Source organism: Suncus etruscus, chromosome 10 (assembly GCF_024139225.1).
Source record: "Suncus etruscus isolate mSunEtr1 chromosome 10, mSunEtr1.pri.cur, whole genome shotgun sequence".
Classification (NCBI taxonomy): Eukaryota; Metazoa; Chordata; class Mammalia; order Eulipotyphla; family Soricidae; genus Suncus; species Suncus etruscus.
The window spans coordinates 66539899-66561694 of NC_064857.1; the positions used below are offsets into that span (position 1 = coordinate 66539899).

The 21796-nt window shown below is 36.5% G+C and overlaps 1 protein-coding gene across 3 annotated transcripts; it reads right to left on the minus strand.

Moving 5' to 3' along the window:
- Nucleotides 1-4185: 4185 nt before the first annotated feature.
- Nucleotides 4186-21250, minus strand: SERPINB13 (serpin family B member 13). Of its 3 annotated transcripts, none has more exons than XM_049782088.1 (7): nucleotides 21086-21250; nucleotides 19296-19361; nucleotides 9978-10097; nucleotides 9500-9617; nucleotides 8605-8747; nucleotides 8282-8437; nucleotides 4186-4572 (listed from the first exon to the last, which is right to left on the minus strand). In XM_049782088.1, exons 1-7 carry the CDS (start codon nucleotides 21248-21250, stop codon nucleotides 4186-4188), a joined length of 1155 nt encoding a protein of 384 aa, XP_049638045.1. The 3 variants fall into 3 exon arrangements, with proteins under 3 accessions (XP_049638045.1, XP_049638044.1, XP_049638043.1); XM_049782087.1 differs by having other exon boundaries at nucleotides 9978-10100; XM_049782086.1 differs by having other exon boundaries at nucleotides 9978-10106.
- Between the last annotated feature and the right edge of the window lie 546 nt (nucleotides 21251-21796).

The window sequence follows — 21796 nt, forward strand, 5'->3', positions numbered from 1 at the left end:
TAGATATAAACTCCAAGGAGAAAAGTGGCTAGGAAGCTTCACAAAGCAAGATCCAATAGAATAAACTGTCTGATTCCCTTTATGCCTAAGTGGCGCCTCACCCCCTTTACTCTTCTTCTGAGCCCCCAGGACTAGCTGGTAAAAAGTCTTCGCGCGCCCTCCAGTGGCACCTTCAGGAACTTCGAGAGAGACAGGAGAGAGACAGGAGAGAGACAGAGACAGAGAGAGAGAAGGGACAGAGAGAGAAGAGACAGAGAGAAGAGAGACAGAGAGAGAAGAGAGACAGAGAGAGACAGAGACAGGGGAGAAAGACAGGAGAGACAGGAGAGGATATTAGATAGTTGTTAGATTGATTGATTGATAGATGATAGATAGATAGATGATAGATAGATGATAGATAGATAGATAGATAGATAGATAGATAGATAGATAGATAGATAGATAGATAGATAGATAGATAGATAGATAGATAGATAGATAGATAGATAGATAGATAGATAGATAGATAGATAAAGAGAGAGATAGATGATAGATAAAGAGAGAGATAGATGATAGATAGATAGATAGATAGATAGATAGATGATAGATAGATGATAGATAGATAGATAGATAGATAGATAGATAGATAGATAGATAGATAGATAGATAGATAGATAGATAGATGATAATAGATAGATAGATATAGATAGATAGATAGATGATAATAGATATAGATATAGAGATAGAGATAGATATAGAGATAGATATAGATAGATATAGATAGATATAGATATAGATAGATAGATATAGATAGATATAGATAGATAGATAGATAGATAGATAGATAGATAGATAGATAGATAGATAGATAGATGATAGATAGATAGATAGATAGATAGATAGATGATAGATAGATAGAGATAGATAGATAGATAGATAGATAGATAGATAGATAGATAGATAGATAGATAGATAGATAGATAGATAGATAGATAGATAGATAGATAGATAGATAGATGATAGATAGATAGATAGATGATAGATAGATGACAGACAGACTTCTCAATGTCCTAATGTACAATTTTTTTCCTGCATGACTGGGAAGGCGTCCTATTCTAAGTCCAGCAGATGAGTAGAATACTCCCATTGTAAATTGACTTTTCAATTCTCACTTTCAATATTATGAGATATCTAATTTCAATTCAATGATGGGAAAATAAGCCTTTATAACACTCACATATAACATATGAAAACTTAACCATTTATAGAATTATTAGAGCAATTAAACTTCAGGACTAGGACTTTTCATAAAGATGGAGGCATTTGAAGAACATATAAGTGGATGAAAACACATCTCACAGTTTCTGAAGTACTTGATTCATGACATAACAATAGTCTTTTCAACAAATGTTTCTGAAGTAATTAAATGTCCACATGAAGGACACTGAGCCTTAACCTTTACTTCACCAAGACTAATTCAAAATTATAGACCTAAATGTTCAAGAATAAAAGCAGAAAAGTTCTAGAACATTTTAGGAAATTTAATATAAGCAAAGATTTCTTAAATAAGACAAATATATAAATCATAAAGGTAAAGAATGAGACTCTAATAAACTTAAAACTGCCTTATAAAGATACCAACAAGAAATATGTTCCATATGTATGACATAGAGATTTTATTGCAAATGTTCTAAAATTATATGTTAATAATTGATGGGTGGTGTTCTTTACATGACTGAAACCCAAACACAATCATGTATGTAATCAAGGTGTTTAAATAAAAAAAGTCAATCTAATAGAAATGAACAAAACACTTTTTAATGATATACATATAACTAAATGCACAAGATGAATTATTAACCAAGAGAGATGCATAAAATAAAACCACAGTGAGATACCCCTATGAGCCCATTAGAATGATCTTCATGAAGATGAGCCAAACTGACCAGTGGTGAGAGAACAGAGTGGCTCATAGGAATAGGAAGTGGAATGACTGCTTTGGAGAATGTTTTGACAACTTCTTATCAACGTAAACTATATGCTAAATGAAGCAGGTTGGAAGAAGAAAAATAAATACTGTATGATCTCACTCATATGTGAAGTAGTAAAAATAAAACTAATAGTATCATAAATGACCAATAAAACAAAGCCTAGACTTTACCTACTTATAACTGAGCCTGCCAATGTGGGAGACAATTTATGGCCAGTGGTAAAAGGCTATTAGCTTTCCTGTGGTGTCTATGATTTCTAACATGGTAGGCCAAAAGACATTCAATATTAATATTGAGACAAATCATGATACCCCAATCACACACATACACATTCATACACATAGATATTCCTTATGGCCCAGCAATTTCATTCATTCCAAGGGAAAGAAAATCTGTGTCCATGCAAAGGTTATGCATATAACTATACTTAGTTAATTTGTGGACTCTAAGTCCAGCAGATGAGTAGAATACCCCCATTGTAAATTGACTTTTCAATTCTCACTTTCAATATAATCTAATTGGACGAGACTACACAACTGGAATATATTTAATACTTTAATCTGTCTGCCAACAGTCCCCAAACTGGCCAGCCAGGGCCATCTTCAGAAGGAGATGAATCCTGCCTAAGGTTTATATAGGGAAAAGGACTATATATATATATATATATATATATATATATATATATATATATATATATATATATATATGAATATAGAGAGGTTCTAGCTTTTTTATTATCTCTAAAATGTTTGCTATTGTCTAGGGTATCTTCCTACTGCTCCCTTGTGTCCTTCACTAATAGGCTACCTGGTATGGCCGGTAGCTTAGGGCAGTATTAGTGGAATGAGCTTAAGGAATCCTAGCATGTGGCTTACACCATGTGGTCCTTACAAAATGGTGTTCCTCCTTGTTCAGAACCCAGGTCACAACATGTCAAAACACTGGAAGTAACAGTGTTACCATGTAACAGTATTATTGAGAAGAATCTCAACTATCAACAACTTTCTAGCTCTGTATCTCATGGTGATTTAATTCAAAAAAATTTTTGATAAAATAAAATATGGGTATTCAGAGAATAAACGTGGCTTGTAAATAGAAACAAATAAATTACTGCTTCTCCAGTGATTTTGATGAATCTCAAAAACATGATGCTGAGCAAAGGAGGCTGGAAAGAGGAAGACAATCAGGATCTTCCCATTAGAATAAAACTCTTAAAATGATCAATTTACTCTGTTATTCTTTGAGATGGAGTTGGGGGAGAGTTGGTGTCTTCTGGGAAGCAAAACAGGGGAACTTCAGGAAAGGATATAAATGTCCTTTGTCTTGGGTGTGTTTTCACAGACTAAATCACTTCAAAAGTCTCCACATACTATTTTTTACATAAGAACATACATTTTCATGACTGCATTTATTTAACCATGCTTATTTGGCAATGAATAACAGTGCAATCCTCCCTTCCCAGAATATTGCTGATGTTTTATCTGAGCTTTGGGTTTTAATTTCTTTAGACCCAGTGAGTATCTAAATTCTCTTTCCCCTGTGCAGTTTGCCACACAACCAGTTAAGAACAAAAAGAAAAGTGACACATGGGTTGAGTATGTCATGGTTTTATTTTTTCCCTGTGGGCCACAACATGTGTGCTGAAGAATTCTGTACATCAACAGGCCAAATATTTTTTGTTAGTTTGTTTCTTTGTTTGGTTTGGTTTGGTTTGGTTTGGTTTTTGGTAAAAAAAAAAAAAAAAAAAGCCCTACCCACTGTGCTATCCCTCCAGCAATAGTCCAGGATATTTCCTGAGGAGACAAACATTCCTCTTCACTCCTGTACAAAAACACATTTATTGCAGAAGGTATCAACGGGATAATCAAATCTAGATTTGAATCGGAACACAAAAACATTTCTTTTTCAAGAAAAATCACACACACACACACACACACACACACACACACACACACACACACACAGTCATTGGATTGTTGGGGATTGTTTTTTGGCTTTGGTTTTAAAGCAACCTTTCAGGGGATTTTCCAGGCCCTGCATTCAGGGGTTACTCGTGGTGAGTGCCAGAGTCCAAATAAAGCACCAGGGATTTACCCGCTATCACTCCAGCCCTGCATCATCAGTTTGGAAGTTTGCATGCAAGTAAAAACAACAGCACGCTGTTTACATCAAATTTCCAATAGCAGGCTGTTTCCATCAAATTCCACCACAGTCTTTATGGAATAGAAAATCTGCCAAAGAAGAGGACACTGTCTGAGTCCCTGTGTTTGATGAAGAACAGGAAAGGGTGATTGCAAATAAAATTCTCATAGCCTGGTACTGCGTTGACTGTAAAGTCCACACCGGTGCTAGCCCCAGCCTCCGTACCATCCTCGGTCACCACCAGGAAGGACTTGTGCAAGAACTTCTGGATGTGCATATCCAAGTGTGAGGAGTGCTCCGAGTCCCGAGCGCAGTTCTCCCTTAGGACACCCAGCACTGCTTCCAGGTCATAGCTGTCCTCCACCTGGAAGCGTGGCAGGTGCACACAGACTGCCCTCTGCTCCATGTTCCCAGGGCGCGTCCACTCCACCAGATTCTCCGGGCTGATGATATCTATTATCTGCGCATGTGGGGAATATGGAGGAAAGGGAAACCACAATCACCCAGAGGAGTTTAAAGCGACAATAGGGATTTGTATCCAGCCAAAGAAAAAATTCATGTGAGTAACAAACATGACATTTCATTATACTCGTCTTTGTATAGCAGAAGCTTGTCTTATTGCCCTATTTAAATGATGATCTGTGTCTCCTAGGAAGACTGGTCCACAAAGGGCAAGGAATGTAGTTAGGGCAAGGAAGGGACCACTATGACAGTGATGGTTGGACAAGAATGGGGTGCAGAAAAGAAGTAAAGCATGATATCCCTTCAATAACCATATTGCAAGTTGCAGAGCCTAACAGGAAAAAAGGAAGAGAGCAAGAGTGAGAAAGAGACAGAAAAAATGTCTGCCTTCGAGGTAGGCAGACGGAGGAGAGATAAGAAAAGAAAGTAGGAACATTGGTAGCAGGAAATGTGCACTGGTGACATGTGTTGTACTTTATATGACTGAAACTCAATCATGAACAACTGTGTATCTCATGGTGATTTAATTAAAATGTATTTAAAAAGATGATATGAATAAGTAAAGGAATGTCCTATGTTTATGTGAGCACTCAGTAGCATTAAAGGAACACTTAATTAATTTAATTAACTAAGAAGTTTCAGTGGACAGAAAGCCATGATATAGAATGACTTCCATAAGATTTATAGAAAACCTATCAAGTGATAGTCTAAAGATGAGAAAGAATTGAGACATAGGGGGAAAACACCTTCAATGAAATGAACACCTTACCAAGAATACTCCATACAGATAAATTAATTGTAGAAATAATACAGAGCTTAATGAGCAAGTAATATCTTAGGAACTTCATCACCTTGAAACCAGCTCTCTGAGAAGTATTTAAAGGACTTTTGTAAGTGACAAGACAAACTCCACCACTTAAATAATTTCTACAAAATAATGGTATTAAGTTCCTTCATCTAAATTATGTCATATACCATCATTGATCTGAAATTACCGATTAAAATACAGAGTAGCGAAATGGATCAATAAAAACTGAACCCAAGTTTTTTCAGCCTACAAGAGACACACCTGAATAACTAGTGTAAACAGACTCAAAGTCAAAGACTGGAAAAGAATCTTATAGGAAAACAAGTTTCTTAAAAAGATCAGGTGGCCATATTATAACAGATAACAGACTGTAACTAAAATGTAGGCAGATATGGCCATTTTATAATAACCAAACAAATAATACACCAAGAACTCACATTCCTAAACATATATGCATCTTACTATAGTTCATCAAAATATTTCAAATGTCCCTGAGATGTGAAAGAAGAAAAGAATAGCAGCACAATAGTAGTAGGAGACTTTAACACTCTCATATCCCTATGATCAATCAAATGAGTAAAAACTCCACAGGCAAATATGGATTTGAGAGAAAAGATAAATGTTATGAGCCAAGCAGAACTCATGAAAGTTGAAGATGCACAAGGGACATTCTCTAAAATAGACCCAATCCTAGATCACAAAACATAGCTTCATAAAATCAAGAAGATAGGAATCATGTCAACCTTCCTCTCCAGACTATAAAACTGAAAATTTTATGTATAACAGAAGTCATGAATAATATAAAGTAATATAATAGAAATGATACCAAGCCCAAGCATACATAATCAAAGGAGGTGAGTCTCCTGCAGATAGAAGCAGTCATGGATGATTATAAGAGGAACTGAGACCTTGAGATTTTGAGACTAGGTATACTTAGAATAAATTCTCATATATGGGACTTAAAAATACAAAGTGAGGTAACAATGGCAGGCCAAAGGCAACACAATAGGATAAAAGAGCTTCACCTATGAGTTAGGAGAAGGAAATGAAAAAGAGGATTGTGGTTCTTGGGGGATAATTGGATATAGTGGTGGTGAGTTTGATGTTGAAATTAAGCATTTGAGGAACCACCAAGAACAGTATTGTAAATCATAGCACCTCGATAAAAAATAAAGTTAAAAAATGATAAACAATTGGGGCTACATAAAACTCAGAAGTTTATGCATTTCAAAAGAAACAATACACAGAATAAAAAGATATTTCACTCAATATTTAAAATATTTGCTCACTACTCATCCATGAATGGATTAAAGCCAATAAAACTAAACAAGAGAAAAAAATCAACACTATCAAAAAATGAAGAGAAGAAATCAACAGCAACTTTCTCAAAGAATATATGCAGATGGAAAATAGATAAATGGAAAAATGCTCAGTAACACTTATTACAGAGAAATGAAAATTAAAACAATCAGATATCACTTTATACTGATGAGACTGGCACACACCAAAAAAAAACAAGCGTTGACATGAATATGGACAGAAAGGAATACTGTTCCACTGCAGTGGAAATGTTGACTAGTTTAATCCTTTTGAAAATCAATATGCACTCTCCTACAAAACATAAGAATTGAGGGTACTGAAGTGATAGTACAGTGGGTAAAATATTTTCTTTGCATCTGATATATCTGGGTTCCATCACCAGCATCCATAAGGTCCCACCAAGCACCAACATGAATAATTTCTTCATGCAAAGCCAGGTAGAATTCAGAGCATCAATGTGTCAGTCCCCACCCACCCCCCAAAAAAGAAAAAGAATTTAGTTTCCATCTACTCCAGTAATTTTACTTTTTGATATCTATTCTGGGGACCCCAAAACTCTCATTCTATGTTAATTGAAGCACTTCTCTCTCACACTAGTCAAAATCTGAAAATAACCCAAGTTGTTCAAGAGCAGATGATTTGATCAAGAAACTATTAGGTACATATACACAAAGAAATACTACTCGGCTATAAGAAAAGATGAAATCATGCAATTTCATGTCATGGGAATGCATTATGCTGAGTAAATTTAGCCAGTAGGTTGAATACAGAATTATCTCTCCTGGAGCCGGTAGGACGTTTGCCTCATATGCTCTAACCTAGGACAAATCGTGATTCGATCCCCCAGAGTCCCATATAGTCCCCCAAGTCAGGAGCGATTTCTGAGTGCATAGCCAGGAGTAACACCTGAGCACCACTGGATGTGGCCCAAAGAGAAAAAAAAAAGAGAATTATCTCTCTCATATAGAGGAAAAAAGACATAGGACAGGAATAGTTGTGCCCAAAGACAACAGAACTAAAAGAACTAGTCCACAGAACTAAGGTTGGGGTGAGACTGGGATAATGGTGGGGAGACTGGGATAATGGTGGTGAAAAGATGTGAGCAGAGGGTGTGATTTTGGAGTAGAGTATTCATAAAACCCTACATTAACAATAATGTAAGCCACAGCACTTAAAATTTAAAAAAAATACTTAAAAGTCTAAGAATAAGATTCAGAAGTACCAAAAACTTACTGAGTAGTAGAAAATTTTTTCCATTTGTGTTCATAGATGATGTTTTTCAAGAGAATTTAGAGGAATTAACCATTTCTCAAATAGTGGACAAATTTTAAATTCCCATGATTGAAATGTTGGCTTTTAGTTCACCTCCATATATTTTGGTATCAATTGTTCTCCATAAATTTAATACCCTTTACTGATTCCTTTGTAGCTAATGCTGAATGAGATATAGTTACTTGGTGTCCCGCCCACCCTTCCATGACTCTAAGTCAGACGCCATGTGTCCAAGCTCCCTCAGAACTTATGCTTCAGAGACAGTCTCAGAGAAAGAATGACAGGTTGGGGTGGCATCAGATTTTACCTTCTCTAGACCATCTATGTCATCTGGCAGCAACACAAACATGCTTAGGTCATTGTTTTTATAAGGAATGCCAAGAATTTTGGCTGGCAAGTTCTCCAGGGAAGTGAAGCTAAAGGATTGGCATTGTGTCATCATTGGTACAGATTTACTCAGACTCTGCAAGAAAGTCACAGAACAAGGTCATAGAGGTTAAAGACAAACACATCCCATATTTAAATGTTTGTAAAAATTAATCTAATTTAACAGTCTGAAGAATCTACATGGGCTCTCTTCCACTAGACTGATCCTGCATTCTGTGTAACAGAGAACAGAAAGGTCCTTACCTTACTCAGCCAAAATTCTTCCTCTATGGTATCTTCCTTCTTAAACTCCCTGTCCCACTGTCCTTTGAAATGAACTATGTTCACCACCACCAGCTTGGTGGAGCTGTTGAGAGAACCATCTGAAAACAGGTCCTTGATTTTTTCTGCAAATAAGCAACAACAAAAACAACAATAAAATTAATCCATTTCCATAATCACAAGCACAAGAAATGGCAAATACAATATAGGTAGAATTGACTGATCAAGAAATTACTCAGATTTTACCTTGAGACCTGGAGACTTGAAGAACAAATGTTCCACTAAAAGAATCCTAGAGATAGTCTCTGTTCCCTGCCCTCTATAGATCCTATTGAATGAGGGAAAAGGGAAGGAACTATGGGGCTTTTCAAGTCCTTTGCTATAGATGCAGCTGAAAGCTGTTCTTTCTGCAGGATGCTCCAGTGCCCATAAGTCCCATGCTGTCACAGATGTAGGTAGAATAAAAAAGGCAGATTTTGTGGCAAAACCTGCAAATTTCTTACTTGACAAATGAAAAATCTTTATTATACTTTCTCTTATGAGTACAGTCTCAGAAAGGTTTTGATATATAGGAAAATGTGTGAACTCAAGAGAAATATGAACCTACTTTTAGGGGATCCAAAGATAATTCTAATCTGCAACCATGGACAAATAATTCTCCACTAATAATAATAATAGTAATAAGAAGAATTTTCCACTTTCTCCACCATCTGCCAAGCCATCTTCCAACATTCATATCCAGACTTGACATCCATTCTCAAATGCCCTTCCAAAACATGGGCAACCCCAAACCCGCTAATATCAAACACAGGGCTTCACTCACAGCAGGGACTCAAACAAGTGGATTTTCATGATGAATGACCCATCCATACTCTACCATTGGTTTGGCTTTCAACCCAGGAATTGATCTTCTTTCGACTTTCATCTGTTGCATTTAGAAAATCGACAGGTTCCAGAGAAGCATGAAAATATTTTTCAACATAATCTAAGTATTTCTTTAGGAGAAACAGAAGAAATAGAAAGGAGCTTGAAAATTCCATGTTTCCATTGCCAACATCTCTAAATAATCTGTATATAAAGTTTTCTTATGTAAACATATTTTAAGACGTAGGCAAATCACTTAGATAAACATTTTTTTTTGCAGGGATAATAGAATTGAGGGCAAAAGCCAGTTTAGACTGCCAGAGTTAAACAGAAGTACCCAAAGGGCTGAGAGGTCTGGGTATAGAGAAGGGATACACAAAATAATGGGCTGGGACAGGCAGTTCACAAGGCAGCTTGGTGCTAACACACATACTCCTATTTGGTCCCTCATGAGTAGTGCTCAAGGGCATGAGGATTACAGCAAAATTTACCTGAAGGAAGAGATGGGTTTTTTCTCCAAATAACCTATTGGCTATTTTCAGCTCATAATCACTTGTGGGTTTGCTTAAGTCACTTGAAAGCCTTTGGAGTTGATGGTGACTCTCTTTTGTCTTCTCAGTCTTTAAGAGAAAAACAGAATTACAATGACTTATTTTGACAAAATAAAATGTATATTCTCCTCCAAAGAGGACATGGAACATGGTTGAGGCAGCTTGATGTGTGGGATAGGGGTATGAATTTTGGCTCCTGGCTACTACACAGACCATTGATATACTCTCATGAACACTCTCAGCTCACAAAAGAAGCTTGCACCCTAGCCCAGTGCTATAGATCTTATTTTTCTAAATATAATTGTATTTGGGAGAGGTTGGGGGCCACATCTGCAGTATTCAGAGGTTACTCTTGGCTCTACACTCAGGAGTCACTTCTGCACTTGATCTTAGCCAAAAGGCCAAGTAGCAATGAGGAGTCACTTCTGTAAGTGCTCAGGAAACTATATGGGATGCCAGGGATCAAACCAGGGTTGTCTGTGTGCAAACATCCTACCCACTGTGTTATTGCTCCAGTCCCAATAATTGTATGTTTATCTCAAGTGTTGTTATCAGAAAAAAATATTTCTTATGCTTCTTTTGGTTACTTACAATAAGCCTAAGGACCTGAGATAGTTTCTATATCATTCTTATTCACAGAATAGCCCTAAGATGATAAAGGAGAAATCTTATTCTAGAAAAATAATCCACTTTTCAATGGAATTCCATCAATTGAAACTAAAATATTTGTTTATATTACAAAGCTACAAATCATGAAAAAATAAGCCCCACATCAAGAATCAGATCAAGAATAAGAAGTAAATATCAACCATCCGTGTTAGACCCTCCAAGACTTTCAATATTGTCATTATTTGCTATCACTGTTAAAAGCAATATATTAAGAATGTTATCCAAAAGCAATTGGTTAAGAAAAAAGAGACCATCAAAAATTTTCATATTTGTTTTTCAATCTACTAACATTTATGCATGAATATTCAATAAATACTTACATTAAAGATCATGAAAATGAGCTTTTGGTATAATCATTTTGGAAAATGCTATAAAAATTCTTTAAGGAGCTAAAGTTAGCACTAAGAAAATAATTCATATGTAAAGCATGTATCTCCCAACTTTTAAGTCTTGGGTTCAATTACTAGCACCACAAACCTCCCCCCCAAATAAGATAAAGATATCATATGATTTAATAATTCAAATTTTGGTTACCTATCTAAAGAAAACATCAACATTAGCATAAATATGTCTCAATGTTTATTGAAGTATTTGAAATACAGAAGTAACTAAAGTATCTTTAAGTAGGTGATGAGATAAAATAAAAAATGTGAAATGGTTTTGAAGTGAAATATTATTCAGTTATTAGAATGACAAGACTTTGCCATTTGCAACAAGAAAAATTTAGAAGGTTTTATGCAAATTAAATCAGAGGGAAAAGAATTAGATAATTTTACCAGTTTATATAATGTAAGGATATAAACTTCATGAACAGTTAAAATAAAGTGGTAAGCCAGTAGTCATTGACACTAGATCTAAGGTTACTTGAAGAAAAAGAAATAGAAGCAATGAAAGTTGTGGTTAGAAATAAAAGGTTTTGAGGAGCTGGAGAGATATACAATGGATAGGTCACTTTCTGGCACACAGACACTGTGGGTTCAATCTTTATCAACTCATATGGTGCCTTGGCTTCTTTTAGGAGTTGATCCCTGAGTGCAAAGCCAAAAGAAACCAAGTATCACCAAGTGTGGTTCAAAGCCAATAACAACAAAAAAAATTTAATTAAAGATTTTTTTGAAAAGGTACTAATGCTTCACAGATGGGTTAAACAGCAAATTAGAAACTTCTATATTAATAAACTAAATAGGGGCCTGAAAAATAGCACAGAAAGAAGAGCGTTTTCCTTCTTGATTGAAACTGCATTCAATCCCCAGGATCCAATAGGGTCTCCTGAGCCATCCAGAAGTAATTTCTGAGCACAGAGCCAGAAATAACCATGAGTTTTATGGAGTGTGAGCCAAAAACAAAAATAAGCAAATAAAAATAAACTAGATAGATATAAACAGTTTTCCTAGGAGACATCACAAAGGCTAAAAATGATAAAATTTATTAATGACATGGGGGATAGCTCAAGAACTGGAATCATGCTTTGCTTGTCAGAACCATGCTTTGCCCTGTGCTCAAATATGATCCCAAAGCACCAAGCCAGGAGCTCCTGAAGCAGCCAAAACATATACATACACATGTATTTAATGTGTACATATATATTTATAATGGAAAAAATATAGAAGTCAGAATGTGAATTCTAAATTCTAGCCTTTCCAGGAGACAAGAATGAAAAATAAATGTGCTATTAGGAAAATTAAATGACTTAGAATTTTATAGAAGTGATGAAATATAGTAATATTTATAGTCCATAAGCATGGCATGTCAGCCTTGGTAATAAAATAAAGCCATACCTCATCAAAATGTATTTAAATTTAAAAACAATAAAAAATTAAGCAGAAAAATTTAAATATAACCTAGGAGTTCTCTCACCAAAGAATGTCAGCTAAATAAACCCCTTAATGGCAACTTTAAACATGGAAAATGGATTGATATCTTCAAAGAGTTAGAGAAAACATCAACCTATTTATTTAATAGAAAGAATTTAATATGAAGTTAAACATACATTGAAAAACAAACAAAAATACAAACTGACAGCATCTACCATGTAAATATTCATTAGAGAAAGTTATTCCCAGTTACTCTGCCTTTCAGCAGAGGGACAGAATAAGTCCAAAACATTCTTTCTGGCTTTGGAGACATTGATTTAAAAACTGTACAGGGACAAAAAAATCTTTGTAAGAAATCCCCAAACCAGTAAGTCAATAGCTCCTCTACCCCAACCAAGCATAAATCCAAATGCATGGGAGTTAGGTAAATTCAGGACTCTCACCAATATCATTGAAGACTGTGGAGAAAGACTGAATGACAAGAAATTTAAAAAATATGAACTCTCATGGGCTAGAGCAATAACACAATGCACATGGCTGACCAGGTTCAATTCCTGGCATTCTATATGGTCCCCCCCAAGCTTGCCAGCAGTAATTCCTAAAGGCAGAGCAGGAGTAACCTCTAAGCATCACCTGGTATGGACCAAAAACAAACAAACAAACAAACAAACAAACAAACAAAAACAAAAATGAACTCCTAGGAAAATGGAACCAGAAATCAGGAGTTTCTAATGTCGACTATCATCCCTAATAAATATTGATTTAAAAATTCTCAACAAAATACTAGAATAACAAATTCAACAGCACATTGAAAGTTTCATACTCCTATGAAAGTGGTAGTTTTATGTATAAAAACTCTATCAGCAACAGAAAAAATAAAAAGAGATACTGGGCCGGAGAGATAGCACAGCGGTAAGGCATTTGCCTTGCATGGAGCTGATTTGAACAGATAGTGGTTTGAATCCCAGCATCCCATATGGTCCCCGGAGTCTGCCAGGAATGACTTCTGAGAGCAAAGCCAGGAGTAACCCCTGAGCACCACCAGGTGCGACCCAAAAAAGAAAGAAATAGATACGTCTCTTGAAGAAGCATATTGGTGGGTTGGAGGGAAACAAAGGGATGGAAGAAGCATTGGTGGAGGGAAATGGACACTGGTGAAGGGATCAGTGTCAAAACACCTATACGTCTAAAACCCATTCAGGAATAATTTTGTACATTCACAGTGACTAAATATTTAAAAAATTAATTTTTGGCATCATACTTCACAATTAAATGGGATTTATACTTGCAATAGAAAGATGATACAATATAGGGAACTTAATTAATGTAAAAGTACCACTTTAAAAGAATTTAGGACAGGAGCAAGAGCAATAGTAAAGCAGGTCAGACACTTACCTGGCACCCAGCTGACCCAGCTGGTCTAGCTACCCCAAAGGTTCTCCTGAGCCCATCAAGAGTGATCCCTGAAGCACTGCTCATTAAGCACTGGGTGTGTTCCCCCACCCGCCCGCCCAACCAAAAAAAAAAAAAAAATATGGACAAAATCCATATGATCATCTCAATTGATCTATAAAAAAAATAGATAAAATTGAATGCAATTTGATGATAAAAATAACCATAGAAACAAAAACAGAAAGAAAAGAATACCCTACGTCAACATCATAAAAATCATCTATTCAAAGCCCATAGTCAGCATCATGCTTAGTGGTGAAAGGTTAAAGGAATTCCTCTAATACCAGCCAAAGATGTCCAGCCCAGCCCTGTTCTTTTTTTTTTGAATACAGTTTGGTTGTTTCTCAAAAGAAAATTAGGAATAAAATTTCTTTGGATTGTTTTAAAGAATAGAATTTCTATATGACCCAGTGATCCCAATCCTGGGCACAACAACAACATATATTTTTAAAAGACATACACATTCCTGCATCCATGTCCCTGCAATTCACAGTTTGGAAATAATCCAAGTTCTTGGCAAAAGATGGTAGATAAAGAAATTGGGCTATATATTCACAATGGAATACATCAGTCATGTGGAAAAAAAATAAATGTTGTAGTTTACTGAAAAGTGGATGAAATTGGAGGCTGTTATGAAGTGAGTCAGAGAGACAAATACTGGATGAGTTTGCTCATACAAGGAATATAAAGAAACAAAAATGAAGATTAGACAACCCCTAGTGAGGAAAAAAATACTGAGAACTGGGAACTCAGGAGATTAAAGGGGTGGGGGAAAAAGACAATGGACAGTGGTGACAGGACTTTGGCACTGTCCCAGGACTATTGCAGCAGCACTTACAAGTATATATGATTTCAAAAATATTGGGACTATTTCAAAACTAAAAGTTTTAATCTAAAAAAGATGTTCATTCATACTACTACTTTATAACATAGTACTTTGAGTCCTAGAGAGCAAGGGAGATGAAAGAAAAGGAGGGAAGGGAGGAAGAGGGGAAGAGGAGGAAAAAGAATGTCTAGGCAAAATACATAAAGACAGACTTAAGTAGAGCCCTTCATGATAATGATAATGTTAATGATAATTTGTGGATTCTTATTATTATTTGACCTCAATGGAAAAGACTGCAAAAATAAAGAATAAAACAAATCAGATAGTCAAATACCAAAGTGTCTTACTGCAGGGAATAGAGGAGGAGGGAAATGGGGACATTGGTGGCAGGAAAGTTGCACTGGTGAAGGGGGATGGGCAACTTAATTAAGGGAACTCAATCGATGTAAAATTACCACAGTAAAAGAATCTAGGACAGAAGCAAGAGCAATAGTAGAGCAGGTTAGACATTGCCTTGCACCCAGCTGACCCAGCTGTTCTCAGCTACCCCAAGTGTTCCTCTGAGCCCATCAAGAGTGATCCCTGAATCACTGCTCAGTAAGCACTGGGTGTTTTCTCCCCCCACCCCCGCTGAAACCCAATTTTATGGCTGAAACCCAATTACGAACAAGTTTGTAGCTATGGTGCTTACATAAAGAAATTACTTTCATTTAAAAAACTGTTTTGGGGCCAGAGCAATAGCACAGTGGTAGGGCATTTGCCTTGCATGCAGAAGACCTGGGACAGACCAGAGTTCAATCCTGGCATTCCATATGGTACCCTGAGCCTGCCAGGAGCTATTTCTGAGCACAGAGCCAGGAGTAACCCCTGAGCACCGCTGGGTATGTTCCCCCACCAAAAAAAAAAAAGTTTCTTACTACAAAAGAAACTACATTTAAATAAGACACCCTATAGAATGGTATAAAGTATTCATGTACCATCCACCTAAAAAATTGCGAATATCCAAGATACACTTTACATATAGTGCTCACAAAATTCAGCATAACTAAAATAATCCCATCGAAATAGAAAGAGGTTATAAACAAACACTTTTTAAAGAAGATATAGAGATGGCTTACAGGTATATAAAAAGTGTTCTTCCTTATTGATCATCAGGAAATGCAAATCAGAATGACAATAAGGTATGATCTCAAACCAACAAGAATGACATATTAAAAACAATTAATATTGACAGATATGCAGTGAAAATGGAAACCTGATTCACTGTTGGTGGGAAAGTCATTTAGCCCCGGCACAATGGAAAACAGTATGAAGGCTTATAGGAGAATTAAAAAAAAAAAAAAACTTTCATGTGGATAACAGTTCTTCTCCTTGGCATCTATCCTAAGAACACAAAAACATTCATTCAAAGAAGGTAAATGCACACCTATGCTCATGGTGGCAATATTTTCAACAACCAAGGTCTGGAATCAGCCTAGTAACAAATGAAATAGTTGTGGTCAATATTTACAATGAACAGATAAAATCTTGCCTTTTGTTATATCTTGAATGAAACCAGAGGGTGTCCTGTTAATGGAAAGAAGTCAAAGAGAGGACAAATTCTGGATGATACTAATTAGATGTGATAAATAAAGGAAACTAAGCCTAATGAAGACAAGCCCTTGAATCGTAACAAAAGAACTAAGTGGGAGAAGTCAGAAGGAATCAGGCAGACAAGAAGAGACATAAGGATAGTTATGGCTGATCTATAAATAAAAATTTTATAGATAAGATTCTTTATTACAACACTATTAAGTTAGATGTTAGTAATAAGATAACTAAAGCAAAATAAAATTATAAAATAAAAACCAGCTGTAGTTGCTTATGAGGCCAAAACTTTCTATTTTAAAATACTTAAATGTGAACTTTAATTTTGTATCCATATTTATGAAAATGATGAAAGATGTGTAAGCTGTAAAAAACAAATTATGAATTATCACTTTTATCTATTAAAGTTCTAAATAATTCAATCAACTGTGTTTTCAGAAAATTATAAAATTCAATAGTTAATTCTCCCAAAGATGATATATTATTCAAATTTAAGTTGTGGCAAATTGTCTGTGACGTCAATAAAGTACATTCTAAAATGTATGAAGAACTGAAGAACAAGTTGGTGATAAATTTTTTTTAAAAAGTTGAATGTAAACATATCATAAGACTTGTTACAAATCTATTAGAATTAAGACAATAGAGTAGTAACACAATTAAAAAGAAATAGGCCAAGGAAATTAAGCAAAGTACAGAAATAGATGTAGAATCACATATGAATGTTTGACTTATGCCAAATTTGCAATTGCCAAATCCTAAGGTATAGATTTCAGTAAAAGACAATGACATAAAATATAGTGATTATAACCTTGAGGCAAGGAAAAAATTATAAACAGAACTACAAATGTACTTAACAGAATAGAAGCGCAAACTAGATTTTATTAAATTATGATTGTTCTTCAAGCATCATCATTAAACGGGTGAAAAGCAACAGAGAGATAGAGGCATTTCCAATACTTATATATAACAAAATTTTCATATCTGAAGTATATAAATTATCACTGGATAATAAATTAGATTTAAACAATCATCTAAGAAGATAAATTTAAGGTACAACATTTATACATTTTCAAGTGCATAAATAAGCACATGATATGATACTCATCAAGGAAGTACAAAATAAAATCACTATAATGCCATCAGAGTTGCTAATTTTTTTTTGGGGGGGGGCCACACCCGGCGGTGCTCAGGGGTTACTCCTGGCTGTCTGCTCAGAAATAGCTCCTGGCAGGCACGGGGGACCATATGGGAAACTGGGATTCGAACCAACCACCTTTGGTCCTGGATGGGCTGCTTGCAAGGCAAACACCGCTGTGCTATCTCTCCGGGCCCAGAGGTGCTAATTTTTAATGATACTATTAAAAGTTGGTACAAATCTAAGGTACTGGTATTCTCAATTGTTCTGGGTGAGATATAAATTAGAAAGGCTCATGGGGGAACTAACTATTTGGCAGTATCTACTACAACTGAGCATATTCTTTGTTATCTTAAGACTCCCCTCCTGGAAAATATTCAGGAGAAATAAATTCATATTTTAACAAAAGATGTAGAAGAATGTTTGTTGTGATTTGATTTCTGATACTCTCACTCTGCCTCCTCTATTTTATTATTATTTTCTGTTTGTTTTATTCATTTCATCTTTCATGAACATGATTTTTTTTATACTGACCTCTTTAAGATATGGTCTAAACCAAACATCTAGTGTAATCCAACCCCCAAAACATGGTTCAGAACATTCTAAACTCTTGTGATAGTCAAATGTATACCCGGCATGTCTGAGCAAATCACTCAGCAAGCTTCTTACTGGAATTCGAGATTACCTCCAAGATATTTTCCAGTGCCAAAACCCTTTCAGTTCAAAGCTCTAGTACACTTTACACTTCTGTGACTCCTGGGAAGATATTGGAGGAAAGGTAGGATAGTACATAACATATTGGGGAAAGGCCAGCAGTATGGCTGTCCTGTAGCTTCAGTTCAACTCTTGCCCATCACCTAGCCCAGAGTAGAACCATCAATCTACCCAGGGGACTTGTTTCTCTCTGGCTCACACCAGGTCTCTCTGGACTAACATTCTTGGAAAGAAGTGTTCTGAAAACAATTGTGTACTTACTTTTAGTGTAAAATTGAGCAGCACTATCCCAATTCAGTTGTACAAACTACAAGAATCTAATTTTCCAGGGGTGTGACTAATCCTCCAGGTTAACTTGCCTTTGAGACTCGAACATGACTATGTTCTGGTGTGGGCTGACATGGGTCACACTTCTATGAAGGCTTAGAAATGGGTCTGATGCCATCACTGCATGGTGCCCTTCCTGAGAGAGTTTTCTCTACCTACCACCCAGCATCTCCATACTTTAAACTTTTCCAGGTTTTTGCAGACTATTTTTTTAAGTGGAAGACACACACCCCCAAGAAGTCATTGGTGCAGTGCTAAAGGTCGTCAAATAAAACTTCTAACTGGTATTTAGTAACAATATCATCTAATGTTACCTCAGCCACTGTGGAATGAATTACTAATGTGTTCCAGACCCTCTGTCAGCCATTTTAAGGAAGACGAATAACTTGACCAAAGTGATAAATGCTGATAAATGACTAATCCAGGATTTGAATCAAAATTTGAATCCAACTCCAAACCCCACGAACATCTCTGTATGTGAGCCGTTACCACTATATCTCATAATGGTTACTGCACATTAAGGTTAGATCAGATCTAAACCTTTAAGAAGGGCTTTGTAAAAAAAAAAAATAAGAAAGAAAGAAAGTAAGGCCTTATTATTATTCTATAATCCTAGCAACAGTATTTGGCTTCAGGGGTTATCGGTGCTTAAAAATAGTAGGAAGGATTACCTGTTCTACAAATTTCCCCAGTGAGTCCACATCTGAAAAACAACCATACTGAAGGTGTAAGACATGTCTCCCCATATCTTTTTCTTGCATTTTTATGTTTGAGCTGGTGTCTTTTTCAGAGAAAAGCATCTGGAAGGGTCAGAAAATATCATCTCAATGTTAAGAGCAGAAAAATACTTACATTGAGTCACCAGGGGGAAGTAACTGGTTGTTAAAGAAACAATAATATCTATCAAACAATGACAAATCCTTGATCTTGGGTTACAAAACCAATTAGTTGGCAGCGGGGGAAGTGAGGCAGAAAAGACAAAATGAGGAGGGACATATGGACAATAGGGAGAGGTATATCGTATTTTAGTTATGGTGTTGTGCTTTAAGTTTGTATGTTACTAGCATGTGCTTTTACTCTACTGTTAACATTCATACCTAAACTCTAATAAAATAATAAGGTGAAAGAGAAAGAAAGAAAGAAAGAAAGAAAGAAAGAAAGAAAGAAAGAAAGAAAGAAAGAAAGAAAGAAAGAAAGGAAGGAAGGAAGGAAGGAAGGAAGGAAGGAAGGAAGGAAGGAAGGAAGGAAGGAAGGAAGGAAGGAAGGAAGGAAGGAAGGAAGGAAGGAAGGAAGGAAGGAAGGAAGGAAGGAAGGAAGGAAGGAAGGAAGGAAGGAAGGAAGGAAGGAAGGAAGGAAGGAAGGAAGGAAGGAAGAGAAAGAAGAAAGAAAGGAAAAAAGGAAGGAAGGAAGGAAGGAAGAAAAGAAGAAAGAGAAAGAAGAAAGAAAGGAAGAAAGAAAGGAAGGAAGGAAGGAAGGAAGGAAGGAAGAAAGAAAGAAAGAAGAAAGAAAGAAAGAAAGAAAGAAAGAAAGAAAGAAAGAAAGAAAGAAAGAAAGAAAGAAAGAAAGAAAGAAAGAAAGAAAGAAAGAAAGAAAGAAAGAAAGAAAGAAAGAAAGAAAGAAAGAAAGAGAGAGAGAGAGAGAGAGAGAGAGATAGAAAGAGAGAGAGAGAGAGGAAGGAAGGAAGGAAGGAAGGAAGGAAGGAAGGAAGGAAGGAAGGAAGGAAGGAAGGAAAGGAAGGAAGGAAGGAAGGAAGGAAGGAAGGAAGGAAGGAAGGAAGGAAGGAAGGAAGGGAAGGAGGGAGGGAAAAGGGAAGTGAGGGAGGGAGGAAGGAAGGAAGGGTGAGAGGGAAGGAGAATGAAGAAAAAAGGGAAAGAATAGGATGGAAAGGAAGGGAGGGAGGAAAAGGGAGAAAAGAAAAAGAAAGAAAGAGGAAAAGGATGGGAGGGAGGGAGAGTAAAGAAAGGAAGGAAGGAAAGAAGAAAAGAGAAAGAGAGGAAGGGAGGAAGAAAGGGGAGAAAGGGAGAAAAAAGGAGAAAAAGAAACAGAAAATAAAGAAAGGGAGGGAAGGAAGGAAGGAAGGAGAAAAGGAAGGGAAGGATGGAGAGAGGGAGGGAAGGAAGAAACAATAGTACACGAAGAATGACCTCTCCTTGCAAGTTAGACAAAGATCTTGTCTCTCATCAAGTCTTTAGAAATGCTACCTTGGCTTTCCCCTTCAAGTCTCCATCCTTGATGTGTCATTTATACCCTAGGGAGATTATGCAACTTGTCCCATAGGTTTTGTTCTTAGTGTATCTTTAATTAGGAGGTTGATGCCTTTGCATCCACCACTCACCCAACTCACTCAAAAGAATTTGAACCATGAGAAGCAGAAGGCAGAGCAGCATCTGAGTGGGGACAAGGCTTTCACTGCTTGAACTGTCAAGACTCTGTGTCCTCCTTCTACATCTTCCATGCTCTGTTTCCTGGACCATGGATCAAAGAAGCATAATTTGGGGCTCTGTGAGCTAGGCAGTCTTCCTACCTTCTGTAATGGGGTAGAGGTGGCTCGTTCACTCCCCAGGAGGAGCATTCCCACGGCAGTGGACATGCCCACAGGAGAAAAGAAGATGTTGCCATTTTTCCTGTTATTCAGCCTTTTGAAAAGATCAAACCCAAACTGAGTGTCTGGTGCATCCAGAGAGTCCATAATAATCCTGGCAAAATCTAAAAGAACCACAGCTGTCAAAGAAACATCATTTTGTATTCATTTAAGTAAATGTTGTTGCCCCTGAAATCCTTCCTGCTCCTTTTCCTCTTCCTATTTTGGTTTCATAAAATAGGAAGCATCACCCCTGTGTAAAAGATCACTGGCGCCTGCTTCTCACCCCATGTCTTGGCCTTTCCTAGAGAGGAGGCAGAAACCAAACCCGAAATCATGTCCCCAGGTGCCAGGGTCAATGCCTCAGATGGTTTCACTATCTCTAGTTCTTTGTCAGAGCCTGCTTGCAGACTGCCTACTCCCTGTGATAAGGTCTCCCAGGCAGGCCTAGCAGTTGCTCTACTATGCAGCTGGAGCAGGCTAGGGGCTCTCTAGGAAACCCTAGTGGCCTTAGTTCCAGGCAGGGTTCCACACTTAGTCAATAATCACATCCTTATCTAAATTCACATCTCAATTACAACCCAATGCCTAAAAAGACAAACTAAACCCTCTTAAAATAAGAGGATTCACATTCAGCCTCATAAATTGAGGGGG